The 21,546-nt window shown below is 38.6% G+C and overlaps 1 protein-coding gene across 2 annotated transcripts in view; it reads left to right on the top strand.

The window, feature by feature from the left end:
- The window catches only part of gtf2e1 (general transcription factor IIE, polypeptide 1, alpha), a 48,046-nt gene extending 32,678 nt beyond the window's left edge, over positions 1–15,368 (top strand). For both annotated transcript variants that reach the window (XM_048541248.2, XM_059650279.1), the window contains 3 exons: positions 1,632–1,833; positions 4,957–5,186; positions 10,834–15,368. In XM_048541248.2, the coding sequence (XP_048397205.1) occupies positions 1,632–1,833; positions 4,957–5,186; positions 10,834–11,252 (851 nt within the window). In that variant the 3' untranslated portion in view covers positions 11,253–15,368. The remainder of the gene's footprint in view (positions 1–1,631; positions 1,834–4,956; positions 5,187–10,833) is intronic.
- The last annotated feature ends 6,178 nt before the right edge of the window (positions 15,369–21,546 follow it).

Genomic DNA, 21,546 nt, shown 5'->3' with positions numbered 1-21,546 from the left:
CACTCAGGATGGTGAATAGCAACACCTGACAATAGAGCCACCTCCTAAATATTAAATCTAAATTGAGCAGTAACCAAGGCTTTGAAACTTTGAAACAGCAATAGAGAAGGAAAGCGGGTGTGTAGGTGAGGGACAATCAGTAGCTGGTAACTCTAATATTAATAGGCCTGAGATGGACTGTTGTATGACAAACCCCAACAATGCTAGTTGCCAGAAGACTTTACGTGAGTATATTCTCTAGTGGCGCACACAATAATTAAAACTGTTTGTGTTTTAAAAATTCAAGAGTATATAAATAGTCATTTGGTCATACAAAACACGATCATTTCTGAAAAAAAACTCTTTATTTTGTCTTGCACTTGATCAGACAGACTGGTGTTGCCATTAGAAAACGCACCAATTAATGACAGCTGACAGTTAATTGCTAAACTTAAAAAAAAAGCAAAACCCTGGTTAAGAATTTTCTTGAGAAATGAACCAGAATACCTGCCACCTGTTCTGTTGATTTGAAACAGATGAAGTGTGTGTATAACAAATTTCTCAGAGAACAGGACCTCACGTACTAATATATGTAACTTCTGGTTTATGTAAATTCAAGCCCACTGACAGTCCTAAATTGGTTGTCAACATAATTCTTCTCACACTCCAGTCAAATAACATTCTAGCTAAAATCTCCTCTCTCATAATGCCCTAAAAATTTGAACCCATCTCTTGTGTTATACTGTAGCCCTGTATTGATCCATCCCATCTTCCTGTCCCTACCCTTGTTAGCACATGTCACTGGCAGTAATCCAGCAATTACTAGCTTTGGGGTCCTAATTTTTAACTTCCAATCTAGGATCTGAATGTAGATCTTCGCAACCTGTTCCCTGTCTTTGCTACTGAAGTGTTGTACAACTTCTAGCTCACTCCTTTCTTCCTGGAGAATTTTTTATACCCTCTTCATGATATCCTTTATTCTGGCACCAGAAAAGCAATACATCATTCCGCAGTTAGCCTGTGACAGTTATTTTTCTAATCTTTGCAGTTATTTTCTGTTGAATCCCTGGATTATCGCTTATGTAGTTTGATCTGCACTCCTTCAAAGTGTCATCATTCCCTGCCAGCAGTCTCCAGTACTGAGAACCTGTCTGAAATGTGGCATATACCTGTATTGACTGTCTCTTCCTGAGCTTGCTTATTATGTTTTTGGAATTATAAAATCAGCCAAAACCTTGGATGCAGATGTAAAGTAGAAAATTAAGCAGAAGGAAAAGCAAGGAAAGCAGTACTAAAAAGAGGAAACTGCAGAATGTTGTTTTTGAGTAAATAGCCATCTGTACTATGTTGGTTTTCAAAAGAAGAACCACTTGCGTAGCACCCCTCAACTCTTCACTGACACCTTCAAGACTGCTTACTTGGTGTAATTATATAGGTCCTGCCTGTCCTGATTTATTTATATCATGTTCTCTTGATCTGTGAACAATGTCACTGGATCCACTGTTTTTCATCAAAGAACTTATAGCGTAATTGTTACAAGGTGAAGAAACAAGTGGTACAGAAATCTTTGAGTAAATTTTTGATAATTCATTGACAACATGGTTTTCATAATGTGTTGAATGTTAATAGAAAATTCTTTTCTGTCCTTGCAGGAACATTCCGATGCACCTTCTGTCACACTGAGGTGGAAGAGGATGAATCTGCATTACCAAAGAAGGATGCCAGAACACTGTTGGCAAGATTTAATGAACAGATTGAACCAATCTATGCTCTATTGCGAGAAACTGAAGATGTTAATTTGGCCTATGAAATCCTGGAGCCAGAACCAACAGAAATTCCATCGCTTAGGGCAAGGTTAGCTTGTGATTTTAATTTCTCTTTATATTTTTACCATAACAAAGTAAAACAAGATCTGCAAAACTTGTAAAAGTTGAACTTTGAGCAGCTTTTACTTTACTTATGAATTACTTTTGACTTACCTGTCCAGATAATCAGAATTTCCAGTATAAATCTGAATATATTCATAGCATAGTATATGAGTACCTTTAGGTTAAAAATGGGAAAGTAATTTAGCTGGAACAGTGTTTTTATAAGATTTACTTTAGTGGCGACCATCATCATCCTGTTCTAGTATTCCTTTTTAAATAGTATAATAATTTCTTATTTGAATGTTTGATATGTCTGTAGCTCTAGGTGGAAATCTTTTTTAAATAGAATTTAAATCCACTTGATCACTTTAATTTGGTTACTTCTGGGTTAAAATTCCATTTCAGGGTTTAACACACATCAGTGCTAAAATTCCAATGCAGTACTGAGATGGTGCTGCACTACTAGGGGTGCCATCTTCCAGATAGTGTTAAACTGAGGCCTCATTAGTCTGTTGAGGTGTAAAAGATCCCATGGCATTATTTCAAATAAGAGTAGGGGAGTTATCCCTGCTGTACCGATCCATTATTTATTCAAAAGCATATTAGCTGCTCATTAATACGGGGCCGCACAGTGGCTCAGTGGTTAGCACTGCAGCCTCGCAGCACAAGGGACCCGGGTTCGATTCCAACCTCGGGCGACCGTCTGTGTGGAGTTTGCACATTCTCCCCATATCTGCGTAGGTTTCCTCCCACAGTCCATAGATGTGCAGGCTAGGTGGATTGGCCGTGCTAAATTGCCCGTAGTGTTCAGGGGTGTGTTGGTTATAGGGGGATGGGCCTGGGTGGGATGCTTCAAGGGGCAGTGTGGACTTGTTGGGCCAAAGGGCCTGTTTCCACACTGTAGGGAATCTAGTCTAGACACATAGCTGTTTGTGGGAATTTGCTGTGTGCAAATGACTGAAGAAATGCTTACAAACATGATCACTTTAAAAGTACTTCATTGGCTGTAAATCATTTGAGATCTCCGGTGGTCATGAAAAGTACGGTAGAAATGCAAGCGTTTCTTTCTTTCTTTAATTACATAGGCTGATAAGTTGTATCTAATCATTCTGTGGCACCTAGTTATGTAAGTAGTGCATCTTTGACTTCTTATCTGTCATACATCAGAAGTTAAAAAAGGATACCATTTGGCCCATCAGATCTAGTCTGGATTTTATCCTTTGAACAGGCACTTCTGGTTCAGTTCATTGGTGGTGCAGCCAAATCTCTGAGTACAGTATAGACATGAGACATATGTAGAAACTATTACAGTTCTCCTAAGTACCCCCTTCCAGACGACACTGAGTGTACCATATGCAGTTGTTCAAGAAAGTGGCTTACTACCACCTTCTCAAGAGACTTTAGGGAAATGCTGGCCATGCCAGTGACACACACATTTCCATAAAAGAATTTAATTGAAAATTAGGATTTTTAACAGTTCAATATGAAGTAGTTATGAGTTCTATTTGCTTTAATTTTGCTTTTGCTAATGATCACATTTCTTCTATTTCAACTTGAAGAACATCTACCTGACAGCTTCCCTTCATTTTAAAATAAAAATCATTTTTCTGTTGATTTGGTTTTGCTAATTTAAATTTGGAGAATAATCTTACTTGCTTTCTTCAGTCCGTCCAGCATTTTCGTCCCTTTGTAAGAGATTGTCATCTTCTCCAAAGTTGGATAACCAAAACTTTATGGAAGTTCAATACAATCTTTTATTTTGGATATCTACTCATTGTAAAATTTTGAATGTTTCATAAACCTGAAGCCAAATATGTACCTGGCATATAATGTTATATATTGATATGCCAGGTATCTTCTGTCACTGAATTTTTAGCAGTCTTTTCCATTTCACAGTTTTAAATGTTGTCTATTTTCATCACCCATTCTGTGTACTTTTTTTCCCCTTTATTCATTCATGGGATGAGGGCATCACTCACTAGGCAACATTTATTGCCCATCCCTAATTGCCCATATGGCAGTTAAGAGTCGACCACATTGCTGTGGATCTGAAGCCACATCTGGGCCAGACTAGTTAAGGAAGGCAGTTTCCTTCCCTAAAGGACATCAGTGAACCAGATGGCTTTTTCCGACAACCAACAATGGGTTCATGGTCATCATTAGATTCTTAATTACAGATATTTATAGATATTACTGATATACAAATATGCCATGGTGGGATTAAAGTCTGGGTCTCTCGAACATTATCTGGGTCTCTGGATTAACAGCCCAGCAGTAATACCAGTGGGCCATTGCCTCCTCAACATTTTATATGGCTTTCATTTTATTTTTCCCCCTTTTGTGTTCCACTATGTATACTTCTAACACTTTTCTTTATCAATGTATTTATACATTTCCCTGTTTCCCTATATATTCATAGGTTTCTCTTCTGTGCGCTGCTTACTAATTGGCTTGACTTAATGAATAACATATTTAACCCTGAATCCAAAAGCCTTATGTTCACAGATCACATGAAGACTTGAACATGTAAAGTGAATTATACTTCTTACCCTTCCTAAAATATTGTGGGAACTTTTCTTCCAATTTGATCAGATAAGTGTAAGAATCCACAGTAATATTTAACTAAAACAGAATCAAAAAAAAACTTCAGGTTTCATCTGATTTATGGTATTTTAGTTGAACACATGTTGTATATGTTTTCAATATCAATTTTTATGTATGAAGTGCAACTGAAGCACATGTATTTCCTTTAACCTAATCAGAATAAGGAAGTTAGAGCAGCATTATTATTCAAATCCAGATAAAAATAAATACAACTTAAAATGTTTTTATCAGTACATGATTTGATACAAAAAATGAAAATGAATAGAAATCAGAAAATAGCCTATTTGTTGAAGGCGTGCATTTTTCAGCAGAAAATGTTCAAAATTCTAAATGTGGAGCCTCTTTTCTAGGCTCTATTTGGTCAACATGACACAATGAAGGTACAGCAGAATAACATGTTTCTTGGTCAGTTTTTCATTCTTTGTTTATAATACTGAATTAAATTCATTCCCTTGGACTGTTTGTTATATTTATAATTGCTAATGTTTACTGACTTCCTTTTCAGTCAACGGGCACTTGGGGCTGGCAGTGGAGCTACACACCTTCAAAAAGAATCATGGGCAAACAAAGGGCCTACGTATGAGGATCTCTACACTCAGAATGTCATCATTAACATGGAAGAACATGATGCTCAGCATAAAATTGTATCTGATGGAAAGCCTGCTAAAGAGAGACCAATCTGGATGAGGGAGAGCACTGTCCGAGGAAGCTTTAAAGATTTAGAAGAAGTGGAAGGTGAGATATCTGTTTGATTTTGTCTTTTGTTCTGGTTTGTGTGTAAGTTCATCAGAGTGAGTAGTGACTGTACTGAAGCATGGAATTTGGCTTGTTTGTTTTAGCTGTTCAGTGTAAAGAGTCTAATTTGTTGCCCAATTCTTTAACTTTCTGTATTACTTTTTAAAAATATTTTTCAAAAGGTGTACAGGTTATTCGAAGCTAAGGGTTTTCAGTATTGTGTTACAAAAGTGGGTGACAAATAAGAATCCAGCAACGAGGTTAAAATTGTATCAGAGATAATGGGAACTGCAGATACTGGAGAATCCGAAATAACAAAGGTTTCCCCACTGGTTTCCCCAATGTAGAGGGAGCCACAATGGGTACAGCAGATGCAGTATACCACATTGGCGGATGTGCAGGTGAACATCTGCTTGACGTGGAAAGTCATTTTGGGGCCTGGGATGTGGGTGAGGGAGGAGGTGCGGGGGCAAGTGGAGCACTTCCTGTGGTTGCAGGGGAAAGTGGTGGGTGTGGTGGGATTGGAGGGAAGTGTGGAGCGGACAGGGGAGAGAGAGAGAGAGTGGTCTCTCCGGAAGGCAGACAAGGATGGGGGGTGGGATGGAAAAATGTCTTTGGGGTTGGATTGTAGATGGCAGAAGTGTCGGAGAATGATGCATTGTATCCGGAGGTTGGTGGGGTGGAATATGACGACGAGGGGGATTCTCTTTTGGCAGTTGTTGCGGGAAATGCGGGAGACACGGTTGAGGACGTTCTTGACCACTGCGGGGGGGGGATGTTGCGGTCCTTGAAGAACATGAACATCTGGGATTTACGGGAGTGGAATGCCTCATCCTGGGAGCAGATGCAGTGGAGGTGAAGGAATTGGGAATAGGGGATGGAATTTTTGCAAGAAGGTGGGTGGGAGGAGGTGTATTCTAGGTAGCTGAGGGAGTCGGTGAGCTTGAAATGGATATCGGTTTCTAGGTTTTTGCCTGAGATGAAGACAGAGAGGTCCAGGAAGGTAAGGGATGTGTTGGAGATGGTCCAGGTGAACTTGAGGTTGGATTGTGTGGGTGAAGTGGATGAACTGTTCGAGCTCCTCGTGGGAGCACGAGGCGGCGCCGATACAGTCATCAATGTAACGGCGGAAGAGGTGGGCTTTAGGGCCAGTGTAGGTACAGAAGAGGGACTGTTCCATGTAACCTACAAATAGGCAGGCATAGCTTGAGCCTATGCGGGTACCCATGGCTTACCCCCTTTGTCTGTAGGAAGTTGGAGGAATCGAAAGAGAGGTTGTTGAGGGTGAGGACGAGTTCGGCTAGGCAGATGAGGGTGTCGGTGGAGGGGGATCGGTCGGGCCTGCGGGTCAGGAAGAAGTGGAGGGCCTTTAGGCCAACTGCATGGGGAATGCAGGTGTATAGGGACTGGACGTCCATGGTGAAAATGAGGTGTTGGGGACTGGGGAATTGGAAGTTCTGGAGGAGGTGGAGGGTGTGGGTGGTGTCACAGACGTAGGTAGGGAGTTCCTGGACCAAGGGTGAGAAAATGGAGTCCAGATAGGTGGAGATGAGTTTGGTGGAACCAGTCACGAACCATTTCAACTCCCCCTTGCATTCCTTAGACGACATGTCCATCCCGGGCCTCGTGCAGTGTCACAATGAGGCCACCCAAAGGTTGAGGGAAAAGCAACTTGTATTCCGCTTGGGAACCCTGCAGCCCAATGGTATCAATGTGCATTTCACAAGCTTCAAAATCTCCCCTGCACCCCCCCCCCCCCCCCAACAACTGCATCCCAAAATCAGCCCAGCTTGACCCCCCTCCCTAACCTGTTCTTCCTCTCACCTATCCCCTCCTCCCACCTCAAGCAGCACCTCTAATTCCTACCTACTAACCTCATCCCGCCCCCTTGACCCCTAGACTGACCTATCTCCTCCTTACCTCCCCACCTGTATGAGATAAAGTCATTTTGGGGCCTGGGATGTGGGTCTCTACAGGCTCCATCCCTGCCCCTTTAACTTGTCTGTCTCCTGTCCATCTATCTTCTTCTCGATCCATCTTCAATCCGCCTCTCCCTCACTCCCTATTTATTTCAGAACCCTCTCCCCATCCCCCTTTTCTGATGAAGGGTCTAGGCCAGAAACATCAGCTTTTGTGCTCCTGAGATGCTGCTTGGCCTGCTGTGTTCATCCAGCTCCACACTTGGTTATCAAGAATCCAGCAGCTTTGTTTTTAATTATAATCAATCACTGGATAAAATGTAATGGCCTGAAAAATGACATTCCAAAACTTATACTGTTTTCTGTTGTGATATCAACTCTAGCTCAGTGGTTGCACTCGTGCCCCTGTATCAGAGGTTGAGAGTTCAAGGGTCCCTCTCAGATTTTGAGCTTGTAATTTAGGCTGATCCTCTAGTGTAGTGCTCTGTCAGTGTTGCACTGTCAGAGTGCTGCCTTTCAAATAAGACTGCAAACTGAAAGCCCATTTTCCTTCTCCGTGGCCATGAAAGGTTGTGTGGCACTATTTTCAACACTAGGAAGATATTTTGTGGTACGTAGCTGCTGCATTTCTTACATTATGACTGTTATGACTGAGGTAGGACGAGTGCTCTGTCTTTCTGTAAAACAAAACTTATTTCACTCAAATGCAAAACCGGTTAACACAGTTAATTTGTAATAGGAAAATATAAACCACTTCACTTGTACAAAGCACTTTAGTCCAATAAATCTTAGTTCTTGGTTGCAAGAAGTATAAAGTTTGTGATGTTTTGATGGCTGTCAGTGTGACATTCTCGTTAACAAAGACAACGATATCACTAAACACGTACCGTTTTCTCAATGGATCTTTGTCAACTTTGTTCAAGAAGAAGAAATGAACTCTTTGAGACTTTTCACGCAAGAGCAGCTGGACCGGGACACCAGTTACCATATTGAACCCACAGTGAATGTTCTTTGTAGAAATAGGAGAGCTGAACTGGCAAGCTTTCTTTCAGCAGGCTTTTGTCCAGCTACTTCAAAAAATAGTCAAAGCAGAAACTGATACCCAATAGTCATAGCCCTAGGTATGCGGATTTTAGTGGAAAAATAAAATCAGCCAGCACAAGAAAAGTGACTATCAAAAATGTCTTAATAAAAAGTTCCAATATTGACCACTTCTATTAAAAAAAATCAAACTATCTCAATCCTTCAAATTTAAGTCCACAGATGTAATAAGTCAGACAACAGTGCTTCTTTGAAAGCATTTCAGGGCTTCATGAAACAAAACTTCCACTTCTTTATACTGCCTCTTTCATAACCTCCAGTATCCCAAAACATTTTATAGCCTATGAAATACAGTCACTGTAGTGTGTAGGAGACCTGAAAACCAATTTGTGCACACCAAGCTGCTACAAACTACAATATGTTATTGGCCAAATAAATTGTTTTAGTTTTATCAACAAAAGAATAAATATTGGGCAGGATATTCAGAGAAACTCTCCTCTTTTAAAATAGTCCTGCATCTTTTGCATACATCTAAGAGGTTTAAAACTTCATTTATAATACATATGTCCAACAGCACAGCACTCCCACAGTACTGTATTGGAGAGTCCACTTAAATTTTTGTGCTCAAGTCTTTTGAAGTGAGACATGATCCCCTAATTTTGACTCTGAGGTGAGAATGCTATCAACTGAACCATAGCTGGCACTGAAGTTATGAAAGAGAATGTATAATTATAAACTTTTAAAAATTTCCAATTACAAGATTACTGCTGTAAAATAACGTGAATACAGCACAAGCATAATGTCAATTTATGTGCCTCACAGCTGGTGCAGTCAATAGCTTACCCAATCTCCATCAAACCCGTAATATTAACCACCTAGAAAAAAAACAAGAGCAGATATGTGATAACACCACTAGGTGCAAGTTCCCCACCCAAGCTCCACACCATCCTGACTTCAAAAAAATTTAATACAGTGCTGAATGTGGTTGATGATAGGGTGCTAGCATCAGCAATGTTGGATTAAACCTAGATGGTGTGGCTGTGTTTGTCATAAGGGGAGTAGCACAGCAGGCAAAGCGTTTGATGTGACAGACTGCTTCTACATTTTCTATATGGGTCTTTTGTAAGCCACTGATGATGGAGTATGGGTGCTAAGACATCCAATGAGCCTGTTTGTGGTTGATAGGCTGTCAATATTGAGCAACTCTTTGCCTTTATGGTAACTTAATGTTGAGACTGGTGATTCAGGGGTGAGTGGGATTCCACAAAAGAGTTATTCCAGAGTCTTTTAATTTTTTTTGGAATTTCGTCTTCTGGTACACATAAACATACTCAGGAACATACAAGTCGTGAGCAGCAGCTGTCCATTCAGCTGCTCACTCCTGTTCTGTCATTTAGGAATCTGATGATAAATTCAAATTTGCATTCCCATCTACTCCTGATAACCTTTCATCCCCTAAGATCATTTACTTTCCCTGGGCACTGATGGAGAGTGCAGCATGAATGCTGACCTAATGTCCCCTCTGTTGGTATCCTTGCAAACATCATTCCCTTACATCCACGATGTATCTCACTAACCATTCTATGATGACCTGTTCAATCCATCTACTCCTGCCTGCCATCTCAGCACTCCGTGGGGAGCAATCTTTCTGAACAAATTCTGCCAGCACATGTCCTTTGGATCGAGGAATGGCAAAGTCATAATCTCACTACCATCTTTCTTCTGACAAACCCCACTTGTCAAATAATGTGTTTGAATTACTGCAGCATAGTGCTCCTTGCCAAACGGGTTCAGGACAAGCCAAGGCCCCTTTGCAGCCAACCTCATCCACTGCGGCATCAATTCAAACTCGTTATCCCCTTTTGTAGAGACACAAACAATGCTGCATATTACTAAGCTGTGTTCCCTTTACTAAGTAACAGACTCATCATGTTGTACTCAGCAAATGATGACACTATTGTTTAGCTCTGAAAATTTGCATTTGCTGATCAAATGAATTATGCTGAATGTCATCAGTTTGCCCAAATGTTCTTTTTTTAATTTACAGCCACAGATAGTTGCTGTATTCAAAAGCATCCTAAGTCACGGCTCCAAACATGTGTAATAGAGTCTCTGAACAGGCTGATTTGAAAATGGATAGGTTAAGCAGGGAAAAAGGGTCTTGTGTCAGTACAGTCGTGCCCCTTCCTCTGGACCCAAGTCTCTCATGCTCCAGCAGTGCATCATAACATATCTAAACAGAATAATTAGAAAATATGCTTAAAATAAGGGGAAGAGTGAAAATCTTCTTTTATAAAGAGATAAGTTAATTTCTATTGATTACCTTCTACTGATTTTTGTCAACTTTATTTTTATCATTGACACTAGTGTGGCTTTTTTTTCCTCTGTTATCTCACTGCTCCACTATAGCAGTGTGTTGGTGAGAATGTGAGCATCTTGGAGTGTCTCATTGACTTTAATAGAACAGCACTTTGGACTAGTCTGGGAGAGACTAAGCCAGAACTGTCTAAATGAGGAAGAAAAGACTGCCAGCTGATTAATGCTATGTATTTGCTTTGTGATTGTCTTTAAAGTTTATAAGCAGCTGTAATCATGCTATTCATATTCAGACTGTTGCTGTAGGCATAAATGAACTTTTTTGGAAATCCATTTTTAAAAGCATTTCTTGACTGCTCTGTGTATTGTAGGTAATAATGATGTTGACTCATGCCATGATCGTGAGGGGAAGGGGAATCCAATGGAAGCAAATGAAGAAGTCATGCAAACCCTGCTAATCCATGAAAAGAAGAGTACATCTGCAACCGTGGCTGCAGCTGCTGCAATCCCAACTTCAAATGCCAGTGATTCAGAAAGTGATACTAGTGAATCAGAGGATGAATCACCTCGGCCACAGGCACCTGCAGTGTCATTCCCAGCAGCAGCAGCAGCAGAAGATGATGAAGAGTTTGAAGAAGTGGAGGATGAGCCAATTGTGATGGTAGCAGGTCAGCCATATTCATATAGCCAGGTCAGCCAATGCGTTGAGCTAGTGGCACAGATGACTGCTGAAGAGAAGGAAGCATATATTGCCATGGGGCAAAGAATGTTCCAGGAGATGTATGACTGACCATTGTCACAATACAATAACATTTTAAAAGTCACAATCATAGATTTTCTAAGGTTTTACTAGTCAGTGTTTCCACAATTTTAATTGTATCTGCCAAATTGTTAAGAGATCGCATTGCTTTCTAAACAAAATTACAGGCTGGATTTTAGAAGTATTTCAAATCATAAGTATTATTTTTAAGAGATTAAAAGGATGCAGCGCCCAGTTAATTTTAAAGCTGTGTACTTCAAGGATTCTTATTTTTATCGCATTTTTCCCTCCTGTCTAGGTGACACTGAACTTCATGAAACACCCTTTGAGCCAGTATAGTTGAATGAGGCAATGATACAACTTGTTCAACTAAGAAAAGATGTTTTTCTGCGTAGTGTCTTGGCCTTGCCAAGTAGAAATATGACCCCCTTGTGCTCCATTAAGCTTTGTGGATAATTACCGATAAAACTTGCCCATCTGTGAAAACGGGCAAATTTTTAAGTGTTGAACAGCAATGAGATTCAAGCTTAGAAGCTGTTGGTTATAAATTAGTAGCTTATTCACTTGAACTACCAAATTCAGCAGCAAATCATCAAATCAAACAAAATATTTGCCCCATGGTACAAAATTTGTTTTTAGTTCTTTATAAAACTTTGTTTTAACATTTGCAATAAACAAGACTGAGAGCAGACAGACTTGTTAAAACTGGGTGAGCTATGTCACTGCAGAGGAACTGTAAATTAATTGTGTTTCTCATATTTGCAGATAAAGTCAATATGGATTGAAATTGTTAAAATATTTCATTAAATATTATCAATCTAATTGCTCCCGTTCCCTACCAAGCAGAACAGAAATGTTCCAGATTAAATTTTCAACTGTTGTTGAGTTAGTTGATCTTAGCTGAAACAGTAGATAAGATGTCTAATTAGCTAGGGCTCTGCAGCTAAATTATCTGAAAATCAGCTAAAGCTTCTGCTTCTGATCCTGACTCAGCTGTCTTTACTGAAAGTGCATAGGTCTGGAGGACAGGTGAGGATTAGGACCAGTTGAAATGTCCTCTCTAGTCAGACAGCTCCTAATGTTTAGTGTCAAGGTGTGGATACTTAGCGATGGTTGTTAGCTTGGAATTTTACCATTGGAAGTTATTACCTTCAGGAAAGAAGGGGAGAAGAATTAATCACATGATTTTGTTTGTATCTAAGCAAAATGAGTAGCTTTTATTTGAAATGAAAATATTATAGAGTAAGGCAGTTTTAAAATCAGCTGGACAAGTGCCAAACCATTGTGACTCTGTCATAAGTATCAGGGACAAAGCTTAAATTCTTACACTGTCTGAAAGTTTGAATTAGCACCTTCCTGACTGTTTGTTTTTGTATCATCTATTGTAAACAATTTAATTTCTATGTGAAACTAGGTCATTTTCTGAAGCTGGTAATGCGCTTTGTCTTATGATACATAATAGTCATAAAAAGGCACCAATGCCACTTCTCCCAGTTTCTTTTGCTTGCAATGTCTTTTGCTTTCTCAAGCTCCAGCAGCAGAACTTTGTTTCATGTTTCAAAATAGTTCAGTCGAGTTTATTCTCTTGGTATCTATGCAGCAGATGATTAGTGTAAAGTTAATTTTTTAAAGTTTTAACAGATTGAAATACTGTACTCTAAATTGAAAATGCTAGAAATACTCAGATCAGGCAGCATCTTCGGAGAAAACAAAATCTGGCACATTTACTTGTTTTTCCACTTGCTGTCTAATCAAATGAGCATTACCAGCATTTTGTACATTAATTTAAAATTTCCAACATCTGCAGTATTTTGCTATTGTTTTAGCTATTCTAATTTATCTGTTCTGGAAAAAGAAATGTACGCCTTAACCTTCATTTGTGTGTTCCATCATGTTTTTGCTTACATCAGAATCAATGTAATCTAAGTCTTTATGTAACTCATTAGAGCCCATAGCAACATGCACCATCTTATTGGGAATCGTTTTGAATGTCAGACAGATGTTGTAATTGGGGATCTGCAGTTTAGTTTTGCAGCCAGAGTAATATGACAGCCTATAAAAAGTGAAAGGAAATCTCGTCCGCTCTTAATCTTTAGATCTCCTGAAATCTACACTGGTTGGATGAAACTCATAGAGGGTCATGGAAATATACATAATGGAAAACTAGAAGATGTATTTGCCAAGTCATAACTGTTTAAGTAATGTCAAAAAAGCTTTTCTAACAGGGAAGAGATGATGTATTATAGAGTATTGTCACATTATGCAATGTATTTTTATTACTGTTCATCAGTCCAGTGAATACTTGAGATGGATTACAATGCTGTAATCTAATTCAGAAGATTCAGGTTAAAACTAAACTGGGAGAGATCCTGATCTAGTGATATAATCTGAATCCTGGAAACACGTCTTTGAATTAGCACCTTCCTGACTGTTTTTGTATCATCTATTCTAAACAATTTAATTTCTATGTGAAACTAGGTCATTTTCTGAAGCTGGTAATGCGCTTTGTCTTATGATACATAATAGTCATAAAAAGGCACCAATGCCAAATCTCCCAGTTTCTAAGAAACTCTTCATGGATTGCAAGGAAGCATTCTTTTCTGATCTTATAAATAGTCACACCTGTGCAGTGAAGTGTATGTTGCTCTTTTCATGCATGAACCAGCCACTGTTAAGTGCTGTTAGCAAAGCAATATTTATTGTATGGGTGTCTACGCTTCGTGATTTGCAGACATTATTGTTTCCATTTGTCATAAATATTAGATGTGAAGGGTAATATTCAGCCTTTCCCTTTTAATTCAATGGTTAAGTCAAATTCTTCAATGATTACATTTCTTTACAAATAACAATTTTGTATCATATATGTGTATTTAATTGGATATTACTGAATTGTTCATTCTTTCACACAAAATTTCCTTTCAGGTTAGTTTTCCACTGTTGCCATCCATGGAATAAATCAGTTCCACTGTTATTTTTCTATGATTCTTTCACTAGTGTACAAAATTACCAAATAGTCCATTGGTGCTGTTCTAATATCAACATATTGTGAGCTTAATGCCTGAAAGGAATAAAATCTGCATGGAATTATTTAACAACTGCTGATTGTTCAATTAACTGATCAATGCCTCTGATCTATATTTTTGAGGGGAAGATATCTAGACTAGCCAAGAATTAAGAATCCAGGCAAGTCTGATGGGCATGGGAAATTTTGAGTCTGCTGGAGTATGTAGATAACCTACTAGCAGCATCCAGTGGCAAACATCAAGAACTGCAGTGACAGAGTACATTGCTGCTCTTTACTGCAGTCTTGCACAAATTAAATACATGTCACAAAGTCATTTGGATTTTTTTTTATGCAGCTAAATCGAATGCTTTAGTCTCATTCCAATAAAAATTGGCCCTAATACTGTGCATGCAGAATACAATTACCATTTACAATTTTAGATTGTACCATACTATCAAATGAATAAATGTAAGCAGCTAGTTTTAAGATCATAAAAGCAGATTTCTGTCTTCCTTCCTGATAGAAAAAAATGAAAAGCACAGTTTCTGTAACACTCAGTCCACGTCACTGGAAATGCATTCTGACAAAAAATGTTGGAAACACTCAACAAGTCTGGCTGCATCTTTGAAGAATGAACCAGAATTATGGTTTCAGATTTTCTCAAACATTACATCTCTTTATTTTTCAAACAGCACCATAGAATGAAAGTGAATCAATTTCAGTTGTGCTTACTCTTGTGCTTAGACATGATTTACCATTATAGATGTACATGGATCCAAGAGAATTGAAAACTTATTTGGATGATTGGATGTATAGTTTCTTCTTAGTGTGTAAGCCAGAAGCTTGTTCTGCTATATAACTCCTCCATGTACGAAATCATTGTTTACAACTGTACTAGATTATCAGGAACAGGACACATTCTCAGGCAGGAAATAAATAAAGGACCCATTTGAAAAAGATCTGGGGAAAAGAGACTTCTTCCTAATTTCACCTCATGTCCAAAGTCGTTAATAAATTGTTACTCAGCTTAATGTTCATGTCTATCAGAACTGGTAAATTATTCACACTTAAAAATGAAATTGTGCTATTTAAAAAAATATCCTTTTAGAACCAAAACCATAACCAGTGTATTTTACATGGTGCTTTTTATTCAGTTTTATTTGTTTTTATTTGGAAATAAATGTTTTGCATTATGTTAATTGTGTCAGTTGTTATTTTGGATAAAATCTCATTTCAACTGTCCATGTGTTTTGCTGGATTATAACAGTTCACAAGTAAAACCAAAAGAGTTTTGACAAATTTGATAACCTACAAGCAGAAATAGAGGTATGTACATCCTATATGAGGTGGGAGAATCTTACAGCCAAAGTAACAGTTTACTAAATGTTTATATGAACACATTTGGTAAAAGGAACTTTTGAAAGGGGCCTGCTTTCTTGAAAATGAGTATAGTGAGATTATTATAGGAGAAAAGGAAATAGCAGTATAATAAAGTGCTAGAGAAACTCAGCGTAGTCTGACAACATCATCTGTGGAAAGAGAAACACCACAAACATTTCAAACCCTGTGACTCTTCTTCGGAAATAGTAGAGTTTATTTAACAATGCACGAATGGGAATTGTTGGAGAAACTCAGCAGTTCTGGCAGCATCTGCAGAGCAAAATCAAATACTTAGAATCTGTACTGAAAAGCGCGAGACAAAAATCTTGAGTGACTTTCGGAAGAGAAAGAAGGAGCTTGACTAATAAAAACCTTACTGAGCAAACTATTAATGGGCAGGTAACTGAAATGGTCAGGATCAAGAGAAATGCAGTTCAACAACTGAAGATGGTTCAAGATAAATTAGCAAGAGATTAACTGTGATTTTGCCAACTGGGGTCACTGGCATAACAGACAAGGGACAACAGATCACCCTTGGTGTCCCCTGAAAATGAGCACTTTCCAAATTAAATTATTGAATTATAGACTGTAAACCTTTGGATTCAGCATTTAGTGAATATAATAGGCCACGATTTGCTGTCAAAATAAGAATGAGGCTAAAGGGACAAATGTCTATTTAAATTCAAATATCTAAAAGTATCTGACCAAAATGCACAACTTAACCATCAGCTTCATAAAAATGGCATCTCACTATCTGTCTTCCATCAAAAATTTGATGTTGCTATGTTGCACCATCAATATGAGATAAACTCAACATAGAAAATAATATTTTATATTTTAGTTGAAGGATCATTTTAACAATGTAATCATGTTAATTACTGCACTTTCAACAATTTGCTATGCAGACAGTTGTATAATCCAAACACAGAAAAACAAGTACAGTTGCTGGCAGATGTTGTTCGATGATCTGCTGTGGCAAGTTATGGCAAGATCCACCTATATAATTGTCACCTGAATGCTCATCACAGACCACTTAACACTTACAACTCTAACAAAGTCCTTTTTGATCTATTCCAAGGTTTAGTTAAATTTCATTATTGCTTAACACATTTATGCTGTTGAATGCAAAGAAACTTTTCAGGATGGTAAAGTTTCCATTTAGCAATCTTTGAGTTTGGTAGTTTCTTGGCAGCAGATCTCCCATGCTAGAGAGAAATAACCCAAAGAATGCTAAGTTATTCTTTGATAGAAATTCTCCAAGTGCAAAAGTTCCTTCAGTTACTGACTTTGCAGTTTGTTGCTATTTGATTAAATTAATTGCACTACATTTAATCCCTTTATTATTTCAAATATACAAGTCAATTCTCATCTCTAACCTATTTTTGGGGTGAACATTTACTTTGAATTTCTAAATTTATCTATCAATCTGTTTTATGTGGTTCTGAAGACAACTTTTCAATGACATTGGAGCATGAGTGTGATCTGTTTTCGGTTTTTTAAAAATATTTTGTGATTGAATTCTCGTGTAATGTTGAATCTGTTGGAAAATAGAGGAGAGTGACAGGCTGTTGCCTTGGCTGTAAAATTTATTAATGGCTGGTTGGTTGAAAATTGACTGACCATTAAACACCAATTCATGCATTCTCATTTGTTCCTCACTAGTAATAAATGTGCTGTGATATTAGAAGTGGTATTAATATGCAATGTGCATCATTCCCATGGCAGATAATTGAGTATGCTGTTAGACAGTTTGGAGAGAATTTGGTATAATTATGTGATTGTATCACATCTCACAAGGTGGCAGAGATAGAAAGGTGTTTGATGGTCTGTGGTGTGAGAAGATGAATAGAAGACTGAGATAAAGTGGAAGATTGTTAACAATTGAGGAGAATGCCCTTTGCCATACAGTACAGTAATGACTGATCTGAATGTGCCCTTTAGTTTTTTTGTTTGCACTTGCTTGTCTAATAAAATACTGTACAAAGTGACCTTGAAAACATTCAATGACTTAGTTTTCACTGTGCTCTAAGGTAGAGAATTCGTAAAATTGAAACGAGAAAAAGACTTCCTCGTTTCAGTCTTAAATAGGAGACTCATCACTTTGAAACTGTGTCCCATTGTTATCACCTGCCATTCTTCTAAACTCCAATGTGTATAGACCAACCTGTTTAACCTTACCTTATAAAAAGGAAGCAATTCATCCCAGGAATCTATCCAGTGAGTCTTTTCTGGATTACTGTCAATGCAAGTAGGCCCCCATTTAAGTAGGTGCCCAAAGCTGTCAACAGTACTCCGGTGTGGTCTCACTAATGTTTAGTTCAGTTGTAGCAATATTTCTGTAACCTTATACTCCATACCACCTTACTACTTAAGCCAACATTCTGTTTGTCTTATTAATTATTCACTGTACCTGCATGGTGCAAGCACTGCCAGATCTGTCTGTGTGATGGTGTTCTGTAGTCTTTCTCCATTTTTATATATGCTATCAAAATGGACAGCCTCACATTTTCCCACATTAGTCTAAATCTGCCAAATTTTACTCACTGATTAACTATATCCCTTTGCAGACTTTTGGTATGCTTTCAATATGCTGCCTATCTTAGTCCCTGCAGCAGATTTGGCTACACGATGGCAGCATGACACTTGATAGTTACAAGGCTTCCCATTGACCATGCAGCTTAGAAAGAACATTGCCCAGCACTGATTGCTGTGACACCTCCATAGTTATACAGTTTCCCAACCTGAAAGTTACTTATTCCAACTTTCTCTTTCCTGTGATTTTACCAAACCTCTGTCCATATAAGTATATCACTCCAACACTAACACTTGCTTTTGATAAGATGGATAAATTCTACATTGGAGAAACACAATCTACAAATTCTGATGCCTGAATTAACTCAAATGGTGGAATGTGGTCAGACCTGCTAAAGATGATCAGGGTTTCACTCTGTCACTCATTGAAATTGCTTGGACCTTTAGCAGAAACCCTGCTATTTACAAAAGCAAACCTTCACTGAAGTTATGAGAGAACAGTGGGAAAATGCCCAAGAAAATAACCTCCCTCCCTGACCCACATCTCAGTAAGATAACCAAAGTCCAGAAGTCAGAGCAATGACAAAAATCGACTACTTAAAATGGATGAAATTATGCAGGCCTTGGAAGAAAGTTATGACTTATTGTTGTAGCAGGACTAGTAACTGAAAATGCAAGGGTGAGGTGAATGACAATGAAACAAAACTGTTTCAGCAATGGGAAACATCAGTTATGAGGGTAAATTTCGGGGGAGGCAGTCACACAGTCATTGGACTAACAACCCAGAACCCTTGGTTAATGTTCTGAGGACATAGATTTGAATCCCACCATGGCAGAGAGTGAAATTTGAATTTAATAAAAATCTGGAATAAAAAAATTCATCTGTTGGTGACCATGAAAACACTTGTTTGTTGTTTAAAAATCCATCACTAATATCTTTTAAGGAAAGACAGCAGCTATTCTTACCTGGGCTGGACTACTTCTGACTCCAGACCCACAGCTATGTGGTAGACTCTGCCCTTTTAGTAATTAGGGATAGGTGATAAATACTGACCATATTCCACATCGCATGAATGAATTTAAAAAGATTCAGAAGTTGGGACTTTTCCATGGATAGAAGGCGAAGAGAAGGTTTGAAAGAAATTTTCAAAATTCAAAAGAGGAGATCGGACAGTGTAGATAGGGAGAAACTGTTCCCTTTCATGAAATAATTGATATTGTGAGGGCGCAGATCTATAGTAACTGCAAAAGAACTCCTTTTCGCTCAGAGAGTAGTTAGGATCTGGAGCATACTCCTGGAGTGCGGTGGAGGCAGGTTAAAACGAGGCGTTCAAGAGGATATTGGATAATTATCTAGGTAGAAACCGTATTTGGATTTACGGGGAAAAGGCAGGAGAATGGCATCTAGTCAGAATGCTCATTCAGAGGTGCACACATGTTGGACTGAATGGCCTCTTTCTGTGCCATAACGATTCTGAGAATAAAGCAGTGTTGTAGTGAATAGCTCAAAGGGGAAAATGTGGGATTAATGATGGGATTTAGAAAATGTAGCAAAAATTACGGTATTGTTGGGAATATGAGGAAGTAGTGTGAATTTGAAGGAGTATGGAAAGCAATGGGATTAGGGGATGATTTGAGACAGGACAGATGAGTCATTTGTTTCCCCACAATCTGCTGTAGTCTTCAGTAGTATCTTTTCCGGCCACATCACGAAGGCAATCATCACCTTTCAGCTGAAAAAAAGAAGAAAAGGACAGAAAGAGACGCAAAAGACAGCAATGAGCAGTTGACAAATTAATTGTTCAAAATATCAATAGAAATTTTGGCATTCCGTGTTACAGCAACAGGATTTGATGTATTCAGCCACCATAATCAATAAATCATTTTGCATTTTGTGATGTATCACCTCATTTGCCCTATTATTACGTAACAGGGTGTCTGCTGACTCACCCTCAGCAATTATATGGAATTATATGTATTAAAATCCTTAAATTAGTGATACTGTAACACCCCTGTACATTTACTTCAATGTGTGGTGCTCTACAGGAAGAAACTATTATTTTTACTTGGCATTGTTAACTCCCTCAGCTTTTGAGAACAACACAGAGGACACACTGTTTCCTTTGATTAACTGTCAGCAAGGTCATGGGCAATTCACGAGTGAATACATGAAAACCCTCCATTTGGAAGTGCATACTACTATACGACATCAGTAAGGGCAACGTTTTAGTTTCAAAGAGGTGCCTTTTGCTCATTGCAAACTTAGTAAATCTGACGATGTCTCCAAGTCTATGAAGAAGGATATTAGTTAACCGATTAATGTAGATCATCACTGATCTTAATTAATTCTGTTTGGAACACCCGTGGATCCCTGAAATGATCCTGACCATAAAAGTTGAGGTTATGGTGACATTCATTTCTACAGTTAAGTTGCTGTTGAAAATATGGTTGTAGCTTGAAGCATGTAATTTGAACAAGTGCAGTTGCAGGAAATCTACTTAGAAACCTCCTTGGGGATGGGGCTATTATTATCAGCAGTGAAGTATACAAGGAGTGGAAGTGACAAATACAATAATGATAAAAAGAAGTAAGACTTTCATTTATGAAGTGCCTTTTGCAATGTCAGGATGTCACAAAGACTTTACAGCCAAACAAGCGTAGTCATTGGCATAACATTGGAAAAAACAGCAACTAACTTGGGTAAAAACTGAAAGAACTGCAGAAGCTGTAAATTAGAAACAAAAACAGAAGTTGCTGGAAAAGCTCAGCAGGTCTGGCAACTTCTATGAAGACAAATCAGAGTTAATGTTTTGGATATGGTGACCCTTCCTCACAACTGATCGTAGCTAGGCAAATGTGAATTTATATGCAGAAGACAGGGTCGGGGGGGGGGGGGAGGGGAAAAGGAGTAAACGATATGTGGGAACAGAGCCCAAGGAGAGAGAAGAACAGTTGGACAGACAAAGGAGTAGATAACAGTCTGACTAGGGCAATGAATAGCTGCTGATGGAGACAGTTGGTAACAATAGGTAGTGTGTAAAGGCAGGCTATGTGGTAACAAGGCCTGGTGTGAGAGGTAGGGGTCTGGGACATGGGAGAGTTCAGGCTCTAAAATTATTGAACTTGATTTGAGCCTGGAGGACTGCGGGGTCCCCAAGCAGAAAGTGAGGTGTTATTCTTCCAGCTTGCACTGAACTTCGCTGGAACACTGAAACAAGTCTGAGACAAAGGTAAAGACCAAAAGAACTGTGGATGCTATAAATCAGAAACAAAACCAGAAGTTGCTGGAGAAGCTCAGTCAGAGTTAACAGAACTGAAGAAGGGTCACCAGACCCAAAACATTAACTCTGATTTTTTTTTCTCCATAAATGCTGCCAGACCTGCTGAGCTTTTCCAGCAACTTCTGAG

The sequence above is a fragment of the Stegostoma tigrinum genome, chromosome 12 (genome assembly GCF_030684315.1).
Source record: "Stegostoma tigrinum isolate sSteTig4 chromosome 12, sSteTig4.hap1, whole genome shotgun sequence".
NCBI lineage: Eukaryota > Metazoa > Chordata > Chondrichthyes > Orectolobiformes > Stegostomatidae > Stegostoma > Stegostoma tigrinum.
The sequence above is the reverse complement of the archived record's forward strand: the minus strand, read 5'-3'. Positions and strand labels throughout refer to the sequence as shown.